Here is a 21503-nt window from a genome sequence, read left to right as displayed (position 1 = left end):
TACCATTAGATTTCTTTTTTATTTCAGAATATTATAGGGGTACAAATGTTTTGGTTACATGAATTTGTACAGTTTGAGTCAAAGTTATAAGTGTGCCCACAAGCAAGGTCTTTTATTTTTATGCTAATATGCAATGTTTTCCAAAATCTTTTGACTTTAAAAAGGCTATTTTCCTTATTATTGGGTTAGTCTTAGGGATACATGGTTATGCTATAAATGCGACCTAAGTAGTTTCTTGGTTGTGCTTTTATATGAAAAGTCAAAAAGTATTACGAAGACTGAAAGTTAGGAATCTTTCCAACCACAAATTGCCACCAGATTTTTGTTGGGCTACCTTTAGTAGCCTATTGATCCTTCTAGGTCATTACTGATCTACATCTGGCCTGAAATTCCTATTCTTTCCAGTTTTGAAGACTGGTTTGATTCCATAGTGTGACAGATTTAAGTGATTCTCAGGAGGTCTATTTTACTCTTTGGGATTATTTCATTCAGAAGACAGATTCAGGGGTCTTGATCTATTCCCATTTCATATTTATTCATAAATGAATAGATTTCTCTTATGAAGAAAAAGTATTCCCTTTGTCTTTTAAAAGGGGTTAATGTGACTTAACAGTTAGTAATCATGGGTCAAGGTTTTATAATTGATTCAATAAAATTGTAGCTTCATCCCAATTTATTCATTCCTAACAAGATGCAAATACTTAGATCAAATCAGTTGTCATGTCTTTTTGGCACTAGAATATAGACTTTATAGAATATGTGGGTTAGAATATAAGCCACAGATTCTTCTATAAAACAACATAAAGAATAGGGTTGAAAAGGGAAAAAAGGAAATAAAATTTTATTTTCCAAGAGGAAGACTAAATAAAATAATACAGGAAAATGTAATGCATGACCTCTAAGAAAATCTAAGCTTAATAAATAAATTGAAAGGTCTCTTCCTTAGTCTCTTTCAAAAAAATTTTATAAATAAAAAAGTTTTGCATGTCTCTACTCATGTACTGCATAGATATCTATGTGGTGAAGAGGTAATGGGAAATATGTATCTGACAACTATTTACTCAGCAAATATGTAGTGAGGAGATAAATGTAAGGAACTAGGTGGTCTCTGCAATCGGAAGAGTTAAACAGGCCAAGGACTTTGCAATCTGGCCTAAATTTACGTGCTGTACGGCCTTGAACAAATCACCTATGACCTCCCTGTGATTAATTCTCTTCACAAGTGAAATATATTGTTTTGTGGATCGAATGACTATATCATAAGTGCTTAGTAATATTTGGAAAATAGTAATGGCTCAGTAATTGGTAGCTATTATGATTATTTATGTTAAAATGATTAAAGGATAGAAGAGACTCACATGCTAGCAATTGCTTTTGATTTAGAAAGAGTGAAAGAAAGGTGAGAATATGGCAACGTGCTGTGGAATCAGAAAGGAAGGGGTGGCTCATTCTGATCAGGTCATCAGGGAGGGCTTGACAGTGAAATGCTCTCCCAGCGGGCAGCAGAAGGGGAAGCCGAAATCCATCAAGTGACCTAAAGTCTGGAGCATCTGCTTGGTCTACAGGACCAGGCAATCTGGGGCCATATAATAGCTTTACCACTGCTAGTAGTATGAGCTCAAGGAAGTAACTTGACTTTTTCTGGCCTCTGCTTTTTCTTCTGTGAAATGGGAGAATAAGGTTCCTACTTGTGAAGACCATTGGGAAGAAAAAGCAATAATACGTGTAAAGCACTTAGAATTGGGCCTCTCCAGTTGACAAGAAAGATTATTTGATGTTGAAGAATCCTTAATCATTATTATGGTTAAAACCCAGGGAGCTATATCTATATTTCATCATGGAGTGGACAAAAGACATGAAAGGTAAAATAGTAGAAAAAGCGACTCAGAAATAGTGTGTGCTGGGAAACAGAGATGAAGGTACTTGGAATGTGTAGCCAGCAGCAGATGCCAACAGAGTGACCAATGAAGTGTAAAGGGCGAGAGCAGCCTGGATTATAAAGGGCCATGAACACATCGATAAGAAGTACAGACTTTATCTTGAAGGCATCAAGAACCACAGCATTAAGTTCCACGGATCCTTAACGATATCATTTTAAGAGTTCAAGGGTTTGGCAGGTATTTATAAAAACAGATTTATTATTGTAAATGATTCTATCCAATTCACAGTATTAAAATATTCTCTGTCCCTGAGAAAAATCTGATGGAATTACCATGATGGAAAATATGTAAATTTAAAAAAAAATCCATTTAATTAACTATTTGGATATTTATAAACATCTGTTTATTTAATAAAATGGATGGCTGAAATCATATGGATGATATCCACGATCATGTTGAATTTTTCCTCTTTGAGTTCTAAACATACACATAGCTCTGAAAAGTCACTCAATAATAATTACTCATAATTTAACATTATTGCATAAAGCACTATTCTACGTGCTTTCTGTGTATCATTTCATTTAATTTTTATAAAATTCTCATTGTTATGAATAGTGTTACCCCATTTTACAGGTGAAGAAACAGATTAAATAATTTGCTTAAAGGACTACAGCCAGTAAGTAAATGAGCCGATGTTTTATCCAGGGAGTCTATCTCTTCAAAGTGTGCACTCTCAACGTCATGATTACATACTCTGTATGAAGCAACTGACAGCTACAGTTGGTCTTTCCTTCTTTGCCTGTTGAACTGGACATTCTTCCTTTTAGGAACATGTTAGGCCCTATTCTTCTCCTTGGCCCTCCAAGGTCTTATCTATGTTTATTGTACTACGCTAACCCTGTAACTCTTTCTTATTATCGATTATTAGAATTTCTTTAATGGCTCGTCTTAGTCTTACCACATTTACTACTAGACAGGAACACTGGAGGAGCATGATTTTCTTTTTCTGACCTGTTCCCCTCTTTTGGGGGGCTACTACCTGACTTATCTTAAAAACTCTTCCATTCTCATAGAAGCTATTTGGCAGTAGGCTTGGATTTACTTTGATTTGTCACTACTTCTTTATTAGAGAGAAAAAATTCAGATTCATCATAGAGAAATCACAACACTACATACAGTATTTGCATTTCAGAGTATTTTCTGTGATTATCTGTAACATGATCATGGCTAACTGTGATCAGTCTCCCTTTGTGACTTGGCTACTGTGGCTTTTTACATAGTTCCTTCCTACTTAGAAATGGTTTCTAAACTAGCATTTCTGGGATGCCACACAAGTAACTATCATCTAGAATGACTTTAATCTGTTGCTCTGTCACAAAAAGTTATGCTGGCAAGTTTTAACATACTTGTATTTAAGTCAAGGATTTATGATGGTTTGGATGTTGACAATGTTGACATTGCCTCTCCTACATAAAGGGGCCAAGATTTCTTACCAGGCACATGAAATTACCTATGAGTAATTATTTCACAGAACTCAGTTTATGCTGAATCTTTTCTGCATGGTTTTGAAGTAGTTAACAACTTTTGTCCACCAATATGCCCACTCTTCTGTTGTTTGTTTTAATACAGAGCTTCTCCAGAGCCTTGGGCATGGCACTTCCAAACGTCAGCAGCTATTAGCTCTGCACATTCATCTTTGTTTCTTTATTTCTACTGAGTAGCCTATATCTCCCAGAGGTGAGTTCAGGTGGCTTAACACAACATGGGTGTGTGTGTGTTATGTATTTTCTCAAAATATGGCATGATAGTTATCTACCTTATCTCTCCTGCTTGCTTGTAAACTTTTTTGGATCCCTAATAGTGCGTAAAGCCTATACTTCGCTTATGATCTACAGAGGGAGAACTGGATTTTTAAAATTATCTATCTATCCATCTATCTATCTTGGTTTTCCAGGGCCTCCACTTTAATTTACAAAAGCATGTTTTGAGAGAGGATAGATGTGGTATTTTAAAATGCAGTGCAAATACCATAATGCTATTTTTTCAATGAAAACTTCCAAGTTATGTTTCCCTAATTTTTGTTCCTATTATTTTAAACATATAATATGTGCATATGTGTATGTGTGTGTGTGTGTGTGTGTGTGTGTGTGTGTGTGTGTATGTACTGCATTTTTGCCATTAAGCATATAAGAGCAACATTTCTTCTGTTAGTCCAAATTTTCTGTTCCTCTATCCTTTGGCCAAACTTTATCTGAAAACATTTTGTGTGTTTCAAGTGTGGTTTTTATAATTAAGTTCAGCTCTCACCAAGCTGAAGGCGCACCATATTACCAGGTACATTGGCTCTTTGAAGCGTGCAAAGAAGTGTGTATAATACGGTATACAGACTGGTCAAACTTGGGCCTGATCTTTACATCAACAGGAAGGAGAACCAGAAATCTGCTTTCATGAATGCAAAAGCACTTGCTTAAACTAATAGAAATAATTTCTAGTGTTTCACAATCATGCAGTAAACTGCAACCAAGCGGCCAGTCCTCAAAGGCCCCTGTCCCGGATATAGGGATGTAAGAACTAGATAACAAGGCATGAGGCCAATTATACCACCACTTTCTTAGCTATCAGTACTTGAACCAGACCCTGTAGCCTCTCACTCACACTTCTCTTGACCTGACATACTGTTGTTATAAATGTCACATAGAACAAAGCATAGGGAGTACTTTGGAATTAGTAAAATATTCCATATAAATACAAGGTAATGTTATTATTGGGTTTTATCAGGGAAAACATTTGCTAGAAAAGAGAAACTTTATTTTGTTTGGAATTTGCCAGGCCATTGTTTAATAATTACTACTGTAGCATGAACTGGCCAGGTAAATTTATTGCTTTTATTCTGATCTATCCATTGTCTCTATCTTTTTGCAAAAAATAGCCCCTTTTCTAGGGTCTGTTAAATAGCCCCCTTTCTAGGGTCTATGCATTATGCTATAGTATAATATGTGGTATGAAAGAGAGTTATGCTATTATGTCATGATAGAAGTGGTTTGTGATAGATGATTTCTTGTCTTTTTTATATACTTCCACACTTCAATTTTACTTATCTGTACAAGGAGCCATATTTTCTCATGTTTGAATTACTTGGGTTATGAAGAACTGTTATGAAGTTATAACTACACATTTATGTAGTAATAAATGGAATCTGACTAGATAGCTTGAATAGACTGTTAATAATGATACTTGAGAAGAACTCAAGGCAACTGGAAGAAATCAGTTTAATATTAAAAATGTATAAACATTTATATATTATAGAATCTGAGTGGTGATATGAAAGATGTTAGTCAGAATTAAGTAAAAAATGTAAATTACACATTTCAGGAGAACTATAGACTCATTAGCTCCAAGTACATAAAATAACTTCCTTGAAATTATAGGTCTTTGTATAGATTTCGTTAAATAAATTTTTAAAAATCAAATTAGCATTAATTTTTATATGTGACTTGATATTACCAATGTGCAAAAGGCATCTTTAAGCAATAAGACACTCTCCCTGAGAGGCAGGATGATTATTTTGTTCAGCAATATTTTTCTGTAAATAGTAAAAAGGTTGTATTAGTCCAGCCCACAAGAACTGGTCAAACAATTCATATAAATAAGTTTTTTTAGAATATCCCTCCATATGAGGTGAAACTTGACCCTAATTACAAGGTTAATTCTTTATTTTTTTCCGTTTTATATATTTATGACCATGTGCACACTTCATTTTGTGTTTATCTATTTATTTATTTTCACCCCAAAGAGAAAACAGCAATGGGCCATAATTCCCTACTATATTCGGTGGGAGTATACATTTATATCAAATCCTTCCTATTGACGTTAGTATAGGATAGCCTCATTTGACCAAAAGAGATCTGTATTTAAACCTGTATTACTTATGAAGGCATTTACTACCTCAGAGTATAAACATGTTGCAAAGAGAACGAGAAACAATTTAAGCTTTCTATTTCCTGGAAAACCTTCTGACTGCAAGTAAAACAAATGCTCTCGGGGGTCCTTACCTGCAGTGCACAACCATTGGACCCGCATCAGGAGGGTTACAGGTTTTGACTCTCCGTAAGAAAGCTAGAAAAGGTGTAGGGTGTTCTGGAACACCGTGATCAGGCCAGGCGGTGAACTGGAATTGTCTCACTTCTCTCTTCTCACTTGAACCATTCTGTGAAATAGGAACATTGGCTGAAATTCCATTTTCCCAGCCTCAAGTGGTAATGATGAATAACATGGAAGAGGTAACACTAAAATGTGCTATCTTAATTCCTTCCTCCCACCCTACATCCATTGGGAAGACATACTCTTTGGAGATATAAACCCCAAGCTATTCATAAATGACAAATATTTGCTCGGGAAGATAAAATTCTTAGGTGAGAAGCATTACATTTTTCAGGTTTAACTATGAGGAGCACTCCTGTTATATTTTACAGGAGGAACTAGTTCTTCTTCATCTATTCTTCATTCGTTGAAACTTTCGTTCAGAGAAAGAGTTTTATATTTACTGATAAATCGCCAGACAAGAAGAAAAATTGCTGAGAGATAATGGAAGAATTATTTCATTCTTCACTCTTGCCAGTTGGATCAAGATTTAAGTAAAGCCTTAAAAGATTTGATTTCTCAAAAGAAGCTTTCTTTAAATAATGGAAAGAGGAAGGGGAAGAAAAAATGAAAAGCAAACCTTGTAAAGTGCAAATGTTCGAACACAATATGTGGCCAGCTCCACAGTATCTAGCAGCGTCACTTGGACCAGTCCATGGGTTTCTGTGCCTCTGCTGGGCCAATACTGGTCACACTTCACCTACAAGTAACAAGTGACACATTCAGGGCAGATGTTCATCAACTTCTCTATTAACTTTACTTTGAGTTGCTGTTGAAGGAAAATAGCTTTTCTGCATTTCATTTTATGTTGATCTTTTTCTGGCATGCATTTTTGTTATCCCAATATATGTAAATTACTGCTCTGATGCCAATATAAACCACATTTTTCAAACTGGTAGAAATACTAAGCAGTAACAGATTCAATTTTCCTGGAGAAAAATAAGTTGCAGATTGTTGCTCAGTAAAATAAAGAGAGAGGTATTTGAAATTTCCTAGTACTTGAAAAGAAAATACAGATTTGTTCTGGGATAGATGTTATGAATCGCATCAGGAGATTACACATGGGCATTTAAAATTCATGGTAAGATAGTTAGTGTTAATCTATCAAGATATAAAAGATTCAAGCTATTTTGTCTTGAGCTATCACAATTTCCAAATATGCTTGTTTAAAGAAAAGCAGAAATAATTGGAAAATCTATCAAAGTATAATAAGAGAAGCATTTTTTTTTAAATACAAGATAAATGTTATTCGTATACAAAGCAACTTAAACCTGTAATGTCTAGGGGAAAAAGAACTGTCTGATCTTTAAAAACAGTCTCAGAGGGTCATAAGCTAGCAGTGCAAAGTTTAAATAATTTAAAACTCATTTGAGATGAATAATCTACAATTTGTATGTGGAATAGAGCAAAAACACACAAAAAGTGTTCAACCCAATTAGTTTAACACACAACAAAGAATAATTCCAAGTCTGCAATAAGCCTCAAAATTTACTAAATGTGTCCATTGGGCATTAAAAAGTATAATAAAAAATGACAAACAGCACTGTACTTTATAGTAAGGACATAGATCAGAATACATTTACCCATTTCATCTCAAATTTTTTAAAAATGGGGACTAATTCTTTTTTTTTTTTTGAGAGAGTCTCTCTCAGTCGCCCCGGCTAGAGTTCAGTGGTGTCATCACAGCTCACTGCAATCTCAAACTCCTGGGCTCATGCAATCCTTCTGCCTCAGCCTCCCAAGTAGCTGGGACTACAGGTGTGCACCACCACACCTGGCTAATTTTTCTATTTTTTGTAGTCAAATTCCTGAGTTCAAGCAATCCTCCCGCCTTGACCTCCAAAAGTGCTAGGATTATGGGTGTGAGCCACTGCACCCAGCTAAAAAAATGGGGAATAACTCTTAATGGAAAACAACTGAAACACATTTTTTTAGGTAAAGAAAGCTCCTAGTAGTATTTTATATTAGGAAGCACCCCTTTTACTTAAAAAAGAAAGAATCGAAAGTCACAATCTTTGGATTTAAACAAAGTGAATAGGCATTATTACTGTAGACACTAGAATTTTTTGGTCCACTGAACAGAATTATTAGATAATTATTTGCTTTTATGTTTAATATAAATATTAGTGGCAGTCTATGAATAATATTGTAATTTTCTGTTTCACAGAGATAGCATCTGCTCCTCTGAGGACTCAGGCTTTTTCCATGTAGATACTGGACCTTCTAAAAGGGAGAGGTTTTATCCTCTACACAATTTCCTAGGGAGAAAAAAGCACTTTATAGTTATACAGTAAGCCAGGTATTGAATTCACAAGGTTTAATCCCTGTGCCTTTATTTCAACTTTGAGACCACACAAATATCTTTTTGATGAAAAACAAACAAAAGTAGTTCACAGTAAGATGAAAAATTTGTCTTAATAGGATTTAAAAAAAAAACTTTGCATGTTTCCTAGATGCACAGAATGCTATTCTGTGTTTTCTATTTCTATGATTTGCTCTAACTCAAAGCGAAAACAACACAAGGGAGAGAGAACTCTTTAAGGAGAATATTGATGTAGCATAACCTGGGTGAGTACCTTTATGTGTTCTCTGACCAAAACCCTGGTTGTATGGGACATGTTTAGCAGAGGCTGCCACTTGAATACAACCAACACTACTTAAGGAACCATGATTCTGATGAAAAAAAAATCATGAAAATTAGGCCAAAGACTTTGTTTTAAACCAAGAAATGGGTGTCAAGTAGATGTCTCACTGTGGAGGACAAAAGCAACTTTGGATGCCCCCTATTGTAATATTTAAGAGGATGCCAGCAATGCGTTGAGTTAAAGAAATAGAGAAAAACTTAAATTCATTATTTAACAGTTTCAACTGTACAGTAACCCTTTCAATTCAAAACCAACTCATCAAATCCCACGAGGACAAATATCACTGTGATATGTACATGAAAAGCATGTTAATGCAAAAAAATAATCTATAAGGTCAGTTTGATGCACTGAACCAAATTCAATATAATTATATTTCAAAACTGAGAATTGGTTATACTCAGACCTTTTAGTGAGGAAAAACAAAGGAGAGGAAGGAAAAAACTGGAAGTCAGCTTTTATGTAACTTTTGGAAAAATCACTTCATTATTTAATGACTCTTATCTACAAATCTGTTCCATCCCTAAAATGTAGGAAAAAGTAAAATTATACAAATTATTCTTGTACTTCTAGTAATAAGAGTGAAACTGTACCTATTATTGGCTTAGACTCTGACCCTGTAGAAAAACATGTCACAAAACATTACCATAAAGACAAAATACTGTGAAAATTTCTAGCCAAGAGAAGAATTAAAAAGCTGCTTTTGTATTCAATTTAAATAATGTACTTTAATCTTATTCTTTATCCCTCCCCCAAAATGTTTCAAACTCAACTGTGAAAATCAGGAGCAATTTTTTAAGCAAATATATTTAAACACTATCATTCTCTCTCAGGAAGTATTACTCAAAGGAATCTTATGAAAAATAAATACCCAAATGTATGTGGAAAATGCACACATATGGTCTCAGCAGTGGGATTAGAAGCTTTCCCCGAGCTTATCTGAACAGCTACAGCGGACAATTTCCCCTTTGCTAGTAAGCACCTCAGCACCTCCTTTTTCAACCTCATTCTCTGAGCAGCTTGCACAGGTTTCATCTGATTTCGGAGGGCTGGATTTAAGAGCTTAGATTTACTGACAAATAGTATTTTAAACCTTTCATTTTTACCCATACACTAAACATATAATTTCTGATTTCAACACTAGAGAACAAACAAGGAGTATAGTAAGAAGGAAAAAAAAAAGAACAATAGAAATAATTTTTTTCCTAATTAGCTAATGCAAATGAACTAGCTACTTTTTCCACTCTTAAAATGTTTTACTTTGACAACAGCCCTTTCCCCACCCTTTTTACCTGAGAGAAAATCTTATAAGTTATTTCTAGAGAGAGTTACTGTTTGTTAGGCTTCACACATAAAGCTAAATGTGAGATGAGAAATGAAGGTGGCTCCCTTTGAGTATATAAGAAACAGAAGGCAGGAGCTACTGAATACAAATACTGATTTTTGCCCTTTCCTATTTGATTTTGAAGTGACAAGTGGCCTTCAGAATTGATTCATGGAAGGGTCAGGCAGAGTCTCATTGGATGCCCAGAAAGCTGCTTTTCTGTTTCCAGGACCAAAGCCCAGCTGCCTCATCTGTAAAATGGGAACAATACCTTCGACGCTCCAGGGCTATTGTAGGGGTTGAAAGTGAGGCATAATGCACCTAAAACATTTAACCCTATGGTTGGCACAAACAGGCATTCAACATGCACGAGCTATTACTGATTATCAGTTAGATTACGTTCTGGATTATGTTTTTGTTTGATTGTTGTTATAAATTACTAAATCATTTTAAATATGAAAAATGGGAACATGTTATTAATCTCAAGATATTGATTTAGAATATTTTAGGTGCAAGGCAAAGTGTTAGCAGCTGTGGGGACGCCACGGTGAAAGGGGACAAGACAAGTTCCTGCCCCAATCCATCAGCCTTATTGACCAAGTTTGAAGGTGTGTTTAGACTTCCTGGTTCTTCAAACAGGTAGTTGTGAGATTCCAAGTAACTCCCTTAATCTACTTGGGCCCCAGTCTGTTGTGAGAATGCCTTAGACAGACTCTGAGGTGAAAAGGAAGAAGAGCAGACCTGTTACCCAGGCTGTGGCTCAGAAACATTACCCAGTCACTTTATCTGAGGCCTCAAGCGAATGAGACAATTCAGATTTTTGGCTGAATTTTGGGGAAAAGGAAGGAATTTCTTTTTATTATCATAAAACCTCCTATGTGGAACTTTCACTTTTCTACAATGATGGATAGAACAGTTGACCATTGCCTAATTTATACTATAGATTTATTTTACCTTTTTCACGACAAGCTATTAAGAGAAACTCTATGGAATGATAAAACATATTTAAATGTATTCAAAAGAAAATTTTGTCATTGCAAATATCTGGTAAATCTTGGTCCAGTAGGTCTATTGACCATGCTTTGGGGAAATGCTCTTGTTTTAGGCCATTTTTACTCCCACATGGCTTAACATGGAAGTGTTTGGCACATTGTAGGCACTCAACAAGTGGTAGCCAACTTTATAATCAATTAACTGTGGTCTAGATTGGCTCATTTTTAAATTGCCTAAAACTTTCTGAAACAAAACCTCCTCATTTCAATTTAACAAGGACTTATTGAGCACAGCAGCATGGCAAAGCATCGGAATTCCAACTGTAGCAGAGCAATACCTCCAAAGGGTTCTAGAATCACTGATATGAAATGCATTTGCCACATGGTACTTTGAAAAGCCTGCTCAGGGCCAGATTACTTAGCCAAAGAAGGGCTTAGAATAGGCAATAAATGATATGTGGGACACCATAACTGTTGCTAACAGTGACTGTAAATCTGTACCTACTTAAGTTTGGCCAGAGTGGTTGTTCAAGAGTCAGGATTTTTCTGTGAGAACTAGACAGCAAGTATGCTAACAGATAATACAAATCAAAGTCATTTTGGGGAGTAAGGAAATGTCGATATCGATTTATCAATACCCATTTAATAAGGGGTACTGCAATAAAAGAAAGTTTTAAATAAATATCAGAATATATTTTAGTGGGCAGAAAAATTATATGCTGAACTGTTTATTTCTACAGGTTATATAATAACTCTTCTGGCAATTTTTAGCCCAGATTTAATACTTGATTTTTCCATAATAAGGACGGAGATCATCTCAGTGATTCTTTCTGTTTTAGCAATAATGCCATTCTCTGCACTCCACTAATAGTTTGCTATATCTATTCCCAAATGACAAAATAGTCTGGTTTGTGTATTTCCCCTTTTTATTCTATCTCTTCTGACCAGTATTTGGTGGAGGATCAAGAGGCAATGGAATATTTTAAATGAGAGTGATATTAAGCATTTGACCATTAGTGTAGTAATAGCTTTTCACATATATAGTCACAAAATTGAAAAATATTATTCTCTAAATAAACCAAATTATAGGTCATAAAACTGCTTACTAGTTCATTGAGCCATTCTAATACTTTCCAAGCCATTTATTAATTTAATAAAAAGTTATTTCCTTTTGTTTGATGTGGCTGCCAGAAATTGACATAGGGAACTGCCCTAAATTTTTCCAGTGACTTCCTCCATTAAATTGATAGCCATTTAAGTCTCAGGTTTCTGGCATTTTGTCATACCCAGAGGATAATTGTACGAGGTACTCCTCTGTCATGGCCAGGTAGCTCCTGGATACCAGCTCTTCCCATACGGGTTGGGCCGTTAGAGCATCCACCTCAGCTCTATTCACTTCTGAAGAGCAGCTGGACAGAGGAAAACCATACACTAGACCCTAAACATCAGAAAACACAGAGATTAATTCACACTACTGAAAATCTTGGAAATGATCTAATCTAGCACAGAAGTACTACAGGTGTGAATGCAGAGAATGAGAGAGGCTTTGCACAAAGTCATCAGGAGCAAAGTTGCATCTCCTACTCTCAGCCCGGCTCTTTACTCAGGCCGTCAGACCTCTAATTGGCTTTCAGAGGAATGCTTTGAGCCTGCATCTGTAGGCTGCCATTCTAAGTAGAGGGGATGGGGTGGAGAATGAAGGTGGAAAATCCAGGAAGCTAACGAACAGCAAGAAATTGGTGGGATTCTTTCTGTTTTATCTGACACTGTTTGTTGACAAGAGAAAACCAAGAGTGTGGAACTGGCTAGATAAGAACCCAAACATCCTTTAGGTTGCCAACAGGAGCATCATTCTTTCTGTTGCCAGTGTCCTATTTACATTAAGTATCTACCACTTTCAAAAACAATCCCATACATCACGCAGACTCCAAAGGCAATGTTTGTGCCTCTGGTCCTAAAGTCGCTTAAGGAAAAAGCAGGTTCTGTTGCCCTAGATAGGCAGTGCTTTAGGCTGTGGTTTGAGAAATTAAATGTTCAAGGACTTCTGCGATTCCAGTTCTGTTTGGAAAAGGACACAGAGCTGGCATTTGGAAAGCATTTGCTCTCTATTAAACTTACCGAACCTTGACAAACCAGAGGGGCCAAGAATTAGTCTGCCACTGGCCAAGGCTGGGCTTTCCAAAAACCGATAAAGGCAATGAAAACAATAACACTGCCATTTATAATCTTCAACGGGATTCTGTCAAATTTTAACCCAAAGGACCTCACAGTCTGAAAAGAATCTCAAGCTTTGTTTTATAGGAAAGAAAGAAAATATTTGATCAGAATCTCCTTTTTCACTGTTTCTTGCTCAGAATTGCCATCATAGCCACAGAACAAAATGTGAGTGTCTCCATCTCACCTTGACTCTCTCTTAGGGGAAGTTTACTGAGGTGACATTTAAGGCCTGGGGAAGACCAAGGAGGAGTCAGTAGTCATTAGTTCAGAAGTGTTCCATAAGCCAAATGTCAAGTTCGTTAAACTGTTAACACAAGGAAGTTAACACCAGCCCAGTCTCTTTGGCCTTGAAAGCATCTAACCTCCACTCCTTAGCATGAACAACAAAATTTAGTGGAGCAGGGATTTTTCCCATTCTCTGGCCTAAGATACAACTAAAGTCATGATGCACAAAACATTTGATCTGCTCTAGTAACGGATGGTATCAATTGGTTTGCATGATTCTCTATTTGGGCTTCCAGCCCTACATTTTCACTATTAATCAACGTGGCCCACGTTAGATGACAATACAAATCATGTCCTATTTGTTGGGTGTGAAGTTTTCACCCCCCATCCCTGACATTTCTAGCATTAAGTGCAGTCACAATAATAGCTCTATAAGTGTATCAATCCCCACTATAAAACTTTCAAGACAATATAAGCAACAATGAGTCTCAACTATGGGAAGGGCATGAAGGCAGGCTGAGGACACTTTGAGGAAGTGAGGACAAGTGAAAGCCATATATCCTTTAACCTTGGTTAAGCCATTTCAGCTTCTAACACTAATCAAGGCTACTCAAGAATTTTCCAAACATACACTTTCTCTCTGTCCTGTGTACCTCAAGATGGTAAACCAAGCAGAAGAGAAATAGCCAAAAGCAGATAGATGAAGAAAAAAAGAAGTGGACAACCACCCACTAAATAATAGAGCTTCCTGGGCCAGGAATTACCTTGGCAAATCCTACCTTGGAAACTCCAATTCTTCAAGCGAGGCTGCCAACCATGTGCTGTAGTTGCCCACAAATAACAACCTCAGAGTGGAAATCCCAGCTGTACACATTTTACTCTCCCTACCAGTGCTTCGTTTTTTCCAAACTTTTTCTTCCCTCCGTGTGGTTTCCCAGATCAATTCATGTGCTTATTGGCATGTTATGAAACATGGAAACAATTAAAGACCACATTCTAGGGCACAAGAATGACTCCCTACAGAATCAATGAACTACGCAGAACTTAAGAGGATTTGGCAATAAAGATGGAAACTGTGTAATAAAACACACTTACAGTATCTCATATCACACAGTCCATTCTACAATGGCTCTAAATTCATCTGTGTGTTTCAGGCATCAATCATACTTTCCCTTCATAATCACCAGTTTTTAGCTTTATTTATTTCTATTTCCTTATATACTTGTATGAAACTCATAGGAAATACCCAACTTACACTTTTCTTTTCAGGGTCCATAACTGAACGTATGCACCATGCAGTCTTCTCAGTTAAGTCTGGGATTCTTTAAAGGCCACATTTAAGGGGGAGTAATGGCATTTCAAAATCAAAGAACCTAAGTTTTCAAAGGACCAACTTTAGTCCAAAGCCACACTCCACATTTATAAGGGCTCCTTTAGCCATGCAAATGCTAAGAATGGTTAGTTCTCTAAAAAGAGGCCAAACTTCTAACACATGTCAATGACTCCAGGAGTGAGCTGTTCTAACTCAGTAAACGTACAAGAAAGCCGATAAACCTCAGACCTGAGTGACAACTTGAGAGTGAGGTGAACCAGGCCTACGCAAAACAGAAAGCTTGAAAACAGAGATGGGTTCCAAAGGCAGAATTCCCTAGCATCATAAAATAAATAAGAAAGGGGAGGGGAAACACAAAACTGAACTAAAAGGAAATGTGGTGTCAACAATGTATTATCTTCATTGATAATTATCACTACATGTAACCCATGTCTAATATTACTCATGATTTTTATATTGGTTTGCTTTAAGATATGGGTGCAGTGAAAGTAGCACCCAGAGCATTCTATTTTGGTCTATTCCCAGACTGATTAACAAAGCAAGTGCAAAAGAATTCCATGGTCTGAGCTCCATTCTCCTCTTGACCAAAATGCATGGGTGTGTTACGCTGAGAACTGTGGGCAGAATTAACCATGCTTGGTGACTCTATGAGGTCAGTCAGGATTCACTGTTAATCACAGAGAGACAAACTCTTTTCATGTGGGTACAAAAATTGAATTATTTGGAGGCCAGCTTTTGGAGAAGCTAAAGTTGTGATAATAAAGCCTCTAATCTCTTTACCAAACAATAATAGTTGACACTCACTGAACCGCCTTACTACATCCCTGTCTTGGTCAATACCCATAATAACCCTTGTAATCCAAAAACAAGAAATGACACTTTGAGGGATAAAGTACCTTGCTCATTGTCATACAGCTAGTAAGGCTGGAGTTGGGATCTGAACTCAGACGTTTGACCACAAAGTGCCCCTACTTGGAACTATGTCACCGAGCTGCCCTTCTCTCTGATGCTGATGTCCCCATGTAGTTTTGTGTGATATCACGCTATCTTGCCTTCTCTTTTCTCCACTCCAAATCTACGGTCAACAGGTATTCTGGCATATTTCCCATTCACTAAAGTATTTACACACACACACACACATACACACATGCACACGCACGCACACTTTTTCCATATACCATGGGGATGAGTATTATTTCAAGAACTTGAGCCTTAATCTAAATAATGAAATTTCAAGCTTCAGCCCTTGGAGAGGTGATTTGTTTAAACTACCTGGACCACCTCCCTTTATGAGGGAACTACAGGCACTTTCCTAATTAGAGCCAGGCTAGTTCAAACGCCTGCTTTGACACTGGCTGCTGGGAATTGAGAATTCAGAGTCCCCCAGGTCAGCCCACAGAACCCACAACCTTCCTAAAGTATGGAGCTATAGATTTCAGTAACAACTAACCACTATGTATAACACTGTTTTTATAGTGAAATTCAATTCAAGTTCTTGTTTGAGAATCCAGGAATGCCTTCCTCTTTTTTCCTGCTACTTTAGGTGAAAAAGCAACTGGACAGGAAAGGGCTGAGGTGGGAATGAGGTGTGGGAGGAAGATGGAAAGGCAGATGAGATAATCTGAGGCTCCAGCGCTTTGTTAAATCTCTCCATGACATCTGGTCATTTACTCCCAAGTGCTCCAGACTGGGGAACAAAGGGCTTTCAGGCCTTGAGGTCAGATTGGTGATGACTGAGACTGTGCAACTGCCTATTGGCTTGTGCAGGTCATCGCAAGTCTGGGTACAGGCTGAACCACCACAGAATAAAAATCACAAGGCAGCATTTTAATTGGCCTCCTTAGGCCATTTAACAAAGGAGAAAGCTAACTTGCAAGAGCAAAGAGTAATTAATGAAGGGAGCAAACAGAGGTTCATTTAGTAACTTCCAAATAAGTTCCTCTGTCTGAGGTGGGGAGGGGAAGGTAGCCTGCAACAGAAAGATAAACGGTAGGTATTTAAGTCACAATGCCTTCTGCCAAGAATTGCTCATTACCATCAGATGTTGCAGTGGCAGTGGGGCCAGTTAGAACTAACTTTATTATTAGAAGCAATTAGGGAGAAAAGGGGCAGAATTTCATTTAGTTATTTCAAAACAAGTTTCTGTGCACAGTTTAATGAAGGCCTGCAGTGTCAAGATAAAATGTGTGTTTTACTGAAAACAGCTTTTGCAAATGACTGCTTGTTACCAGCAGGTATCTCCAGGCAGAACAGACTGGGTAGGTTGGATTTACATGCATGCCGTAATATAATAGTTCAGCTGTCTCAGCTTCACAGACGTGTTAACAGGCAGTACGGCCTCATGGTCAAACATGTGTGTTCTGGAGCCAGACTGTCTGTCTTCAATTCTTATCCCTGACTTTGGTAGCTGAATGACCTTGGGCGATCTTTTGTAATTTTGGGGGCCTTAGTTTACTCACAAGTAAACTGGAGATCACAGTAGTGTTTATCTTGAAGGGTTGTTGTGAAATATCAATGCACTTAATATGTTATACATTGTTACAGTTATTACCTATTCTATCCAAGGATCATTTGAAAGGGGAGTTGTTTTTAAAGAAACTACTTGCTATATACGGGTTCCCCCGAATACAAATCAATACTATTTTGGAATGGGGTACTAGTCCATTGGAATAGTACTTTGGAATTACCTCTTTGGAATGGGGTTTTCATGTAAAGTATGACAGATATTTGTCTTCACTGTCAGTGCCATTTTTATATACATTCACATTTCGGACAATATTTCAACATCTCTATAAAATTCAGATGTTTTGAAAAGATCTGATTGCTTTTTAGGTTTGCTAAACCAGGTGTGTACCACACCTTTTGATTTCCTACCTTTAAGGTAACAGTTGTGGCTTTTTAATATTTTTCTACATCTGAGCTTCTCCCTTATAAATCCCCTGGGCGGCATTTAACTCTTCCTTCATATACACACCTGGGCTAAAAGAAACTGCCATGTGTTGAGATTAGAAGAACAATTTAAAGAATCTCAACTGTCATACAGTAAATGGGGAATTGGTTTTTGGCTGCCCTCTAAACATCCTTTCTGAGACTACTGTGACCATAGTGAAAGAGACCTCTCACCTGTGGTTTCAAAGTTTGCCTTGCATATTCTCCCCTCTTCAGGGAGAGTGTGTGCTATCTTCAGTGAATTCTCAGAGATCCTTTCATTAAATCTCAAAGTTAAAGATTGATTTTCATCAGATGGCTACAATATGTACCCATGCACTCAGGAATATGGTACACGGCTTACCCATCATGTTTTAGTTTTCCAAATCAACAGCATTTAACTAATGTGCCATGCACCATAATATTGGACCCATATGATGAATAAAACTCCTTTCTCGGACTTCACCAAGCAATGAATCCATATTAAACCTATTCATTTTGGAGAAGTTTAAGTTAGCAAAATGCCCTTTATACATTTATGTGTTTTCTCAGCTGTGTATTAAGCCACATCATTCTTCTGGCTGCCCTGACTTAATTTATGCTAATGTGAATAATTCACGTAAGAGCCTCTTTTACAGAATTTTAGATCTTATATTGCAGATTATAAGAAAGAAAAAGTTGAAAATACTGGGAAGTACATCTTGGTGGGATTCTCCCAAAGCCTGCAGAGTCTTATTTAACGTGAGTTTTAGAAAGAGATTCGAGCTATTATTTATTTTCTCTAACCAAGTTGGCTATTAACTTGAATACTGCTTTTTTTTTTTGGCAATTGTATCGTAACATGGGAGAATATCTTTTTTGAAAAGACCCAGAAGAGTTTTAAAGAATGGTTTAATTAGGATTGTTGATGACCATTCTCAATTGTGTCTGTTACAAAGTTAAACTTAGGGAAGGGTTAGATTCTGAACAGAATAAAATATGTAATATAGGGACTCTGAAGAAAGATTTTTAAGAGGAAAGAATTGGATATTTATTCTTACCCTGGATCTTTCTTCTAGTTTTGTCATCATGACAACTGTGGCACTCCGTTGCTCCCATATCATTCTCCAAAAGTCCCCAAATGTTTCGGGGAGAGATCCCTGTGTTGCAATATAGGCATTTTGTTTCCTATAACCATCTATGTAGTTGGCATTCACATAGTCACTTCCTGGGATGCCTGTAAAACACGGAATGTTATTCAACCACGTGAACATGTCACAAAAGGAAACAGCCTGTGCCATGACATAACGGCAATTCAATATTATTGTTCCACGCCATGCTAGAGGAATCACAATACACTGAAGGTCGGGTTTTAAGCAAGATTGAAAAAAGATCCTATCAGGACCATCATGTTAAAAAAATGTACAAAAGAAGGTGTCCAGTCTTCATATTATGACAACATGTCAGGTCTTTACACTATGACAAAGAAAGAGTCCACAGAATGTCTTTTCTCTCACAGGCTGTTTTTTCTATTGCACCAGCAAAAAAATAGTTTGCAAGGGATGATAAACAATCTGGTAACAGTCCTCACTCATGTTCTTCCTCATTTCTAGAAAAAAACTAAATAAAAAATGCCTGAGCCTGAAAATGCAATATAGAGTGGAACATGTCATAACAGTGAAAAACCCTTTGCAGATTTAGATAACAGGAAACTTATATATAAACTCATGTAATCTTCACAACAACTCTACGAAGTAAGTCCTGTCATAATTATCATTTTTCAAAGGAGAAAACTGAGGTGAAAAGAGGTTCAGAAAATTTGGCCAAGTTGCCCAAGTTGGTAATTCAGGTTTAATCATAGGCTGCAGGTCTGCTAGGTCTATGTCTCAGCCTCTGTGGAGTACTGCTTCTCATTTTCAAGCTCAGGGATTGTTGTAAGTAGCACATGAATCTCTTCTTCGATTAGAACAACTGCCTCCTAATTGGTTGTCCCACTTCTACTTTTGTCTTCTCCAGTCTGTTCTCCATCTAGCACGAGAACAATTTTTAAAAATATGTTTCAGACATTGTGACTTCTCTTCCTCAGTGACTTCCCCTTATACTTCAAATAAAATCTAAACTCTCAACATTGCCTATAAAACTCTGCAATTCTCAGACTCATCTCATTCCACTCATCTCCTTGCCTTCTAAACTCTAGACATTAGCCTGCTTCAATTGTTAGAAAACATCTCTCTCCCACATCAGCACGATCTGCATCCTAGAACACTCTCTGTCTCCCTCCCATTGTGAAACACGGAGCCTCCTTCTCAGAAGGCCTGCCCTTGAGTACCTTGGGACCCCAAAACTCCCTTGACAACTCTTTACACTACTTATAACAGGTAATTATACATTTGTTTGTTAACTTACTTATTGCCTGTTTTGATCACAAGACCATGTCTCTTTTATTCACCTTTGCTAACTCTAGTGACCAAAAAAAGTGATTTGTCCCAGTTTCAACATTTAATAAATAGGAGCGATGTAATTTAATGCAGATACTTTGATTAAAAGTCTAATTTTCTTTCAGCAAAATGGCTTTAGGAGGTAGATAGGCAAATTTGAACTTATTCCAAGGAGCGTGGCTAGAGTGATTAAGGAAATCAAAGCAATTCCATATGAGAAAGAAATATACATTATAGCCTAGTAAAGGAAAATGTAGAAGTTGGGGATGAAAGCTGCCTTGAGTATCTGAAGAGTGGTTTAGATTTACTCTGTTGAGTCCCAAGCTTTCAACTCTGAAGGATGTAACTATGGAGAGATAAATTTCATCTCCAATATAATAAAGCATTTTCAAATAGTCTGAATCAAAAGGGAAATAGGTTTCCTTGGGAGGGAATCAGTTGCCTATCCCTAGAGGGGAACAAGCACTTTCATAGGGATAGCAGCATGATGTGGGAGGTAGCACTAGCACATATGCATGTCCCTGTTAGCCCTGGGAAAATGTGAGTCTTGGAATCATGGGGAAAAAAAAACAACTTTTTTTTCTCATAGTGGAACATATGTTCCCAAGCTAAAATTGTTATATTTCACTGATTGCCACTTGCAATTACTTTGACTGCTTTTCTGATTCCAGTTGTAAAGCTGATCCTCTCAAGAAAGGTAATGAAAGTCAGATGGAAACCACTGCGCTCTGAGATGAACACATGGATATGGAATACTACCAGCATTAGCTGAAAAGCCTTTTGAGCAAAAACTGAAATGCACGGTTGGTTGTAACATTATTCATCTATTACAGCTACTCAAGAAGCAGTTGGGGTTCTGGCAGCCTTTTGTTGATAAAGATCCTATTCCTCCCCAATACCAAATTACTGTAGATTGAAAGGACAATTTAAATAAAATCCTCAGATTACAACCACTGGGAAGTACGCACATCTTACATGTCCATAGGATTTGGTTCTGAGCCAAGAATGAATCCACTTTATAACACAGGAGAAGCCCACTTTCAAAATGTTTAATTCAGCAGTTTGTAACATTAAAGAATTGATAAAAAAAGATCCTGGCAAAGGGCCTCCCTCAGCTGCCAATATACAGAAAACTTTTTTCTCAGGAAAAATCAGAATGGAGAAATCTGGGTTAAATGACTCAGAAAATGCATCAACTGGGTACTGTGCCATTTTCCCCCTTATCAAGGATAACAAATGTGTCTGAACAATGCATCTGAGGAGAGAGAAGGTACATGTGAAAATCATCCTTAAAGGAAGGGAATCAGACCCATCCAACTCTCTTTGCGTAAATTTTAATAGATTATTATATAATGAATTGAGTTTTTTTGATGTACTGCTCAACTTTGAGTAATAAATTCTCTGG

General features: G+C 37.0%; 1 protein-coding gene across 1 annotated transcript in view; it reads right to left on the bottom strand.

Annotated features, from left to right (window-relative positions):
- PTPRD (protein tyrosine phosphatase, receptor type, D) overlaps window positions 1-21503 on the bottom strand; it is a 439560-nt gene that overhangs the window by 42575 nt on the left and 375482 nt on the right. Inside the window, exons 26-28 of the mRNA XM_012647380.1 lie at window positions 18722-18897; window positions 6601-6720; window positions 5933-6087 (exon numbers count right to left, since the gene is read on the bottom strand). Coding sequence (XP_012502834.1) covers window positions 5933-6087; window positions 6601-6720; window positions 18722-18897 — 451 coding nt within the window. The remainder of the gene's footprint in view (window positions 1-5932; window positions 6088-6600; window positions 6721-18721; window positions 18898-21503) is intronic.

This window comes from Propithecus coquereli, unplaced genomic scaffold (assembly GCF_000956105.1).
Source record: "Propithecus coquereli isolate 6110/MARCELLA unplaced genomic scaffold, Pcoq_1.0 Scaffold267, whole genome shotgun sequence".
Classification (NCBI taxonomy): Eukaryota; Metazoa; Chordata; class Mammalia; order Primates; family Indriidae; genus Propithecus; species Propithecus coquereli.
This window is presented reverse-complemented; position numbering and strand designations above follow the sequence as displayed.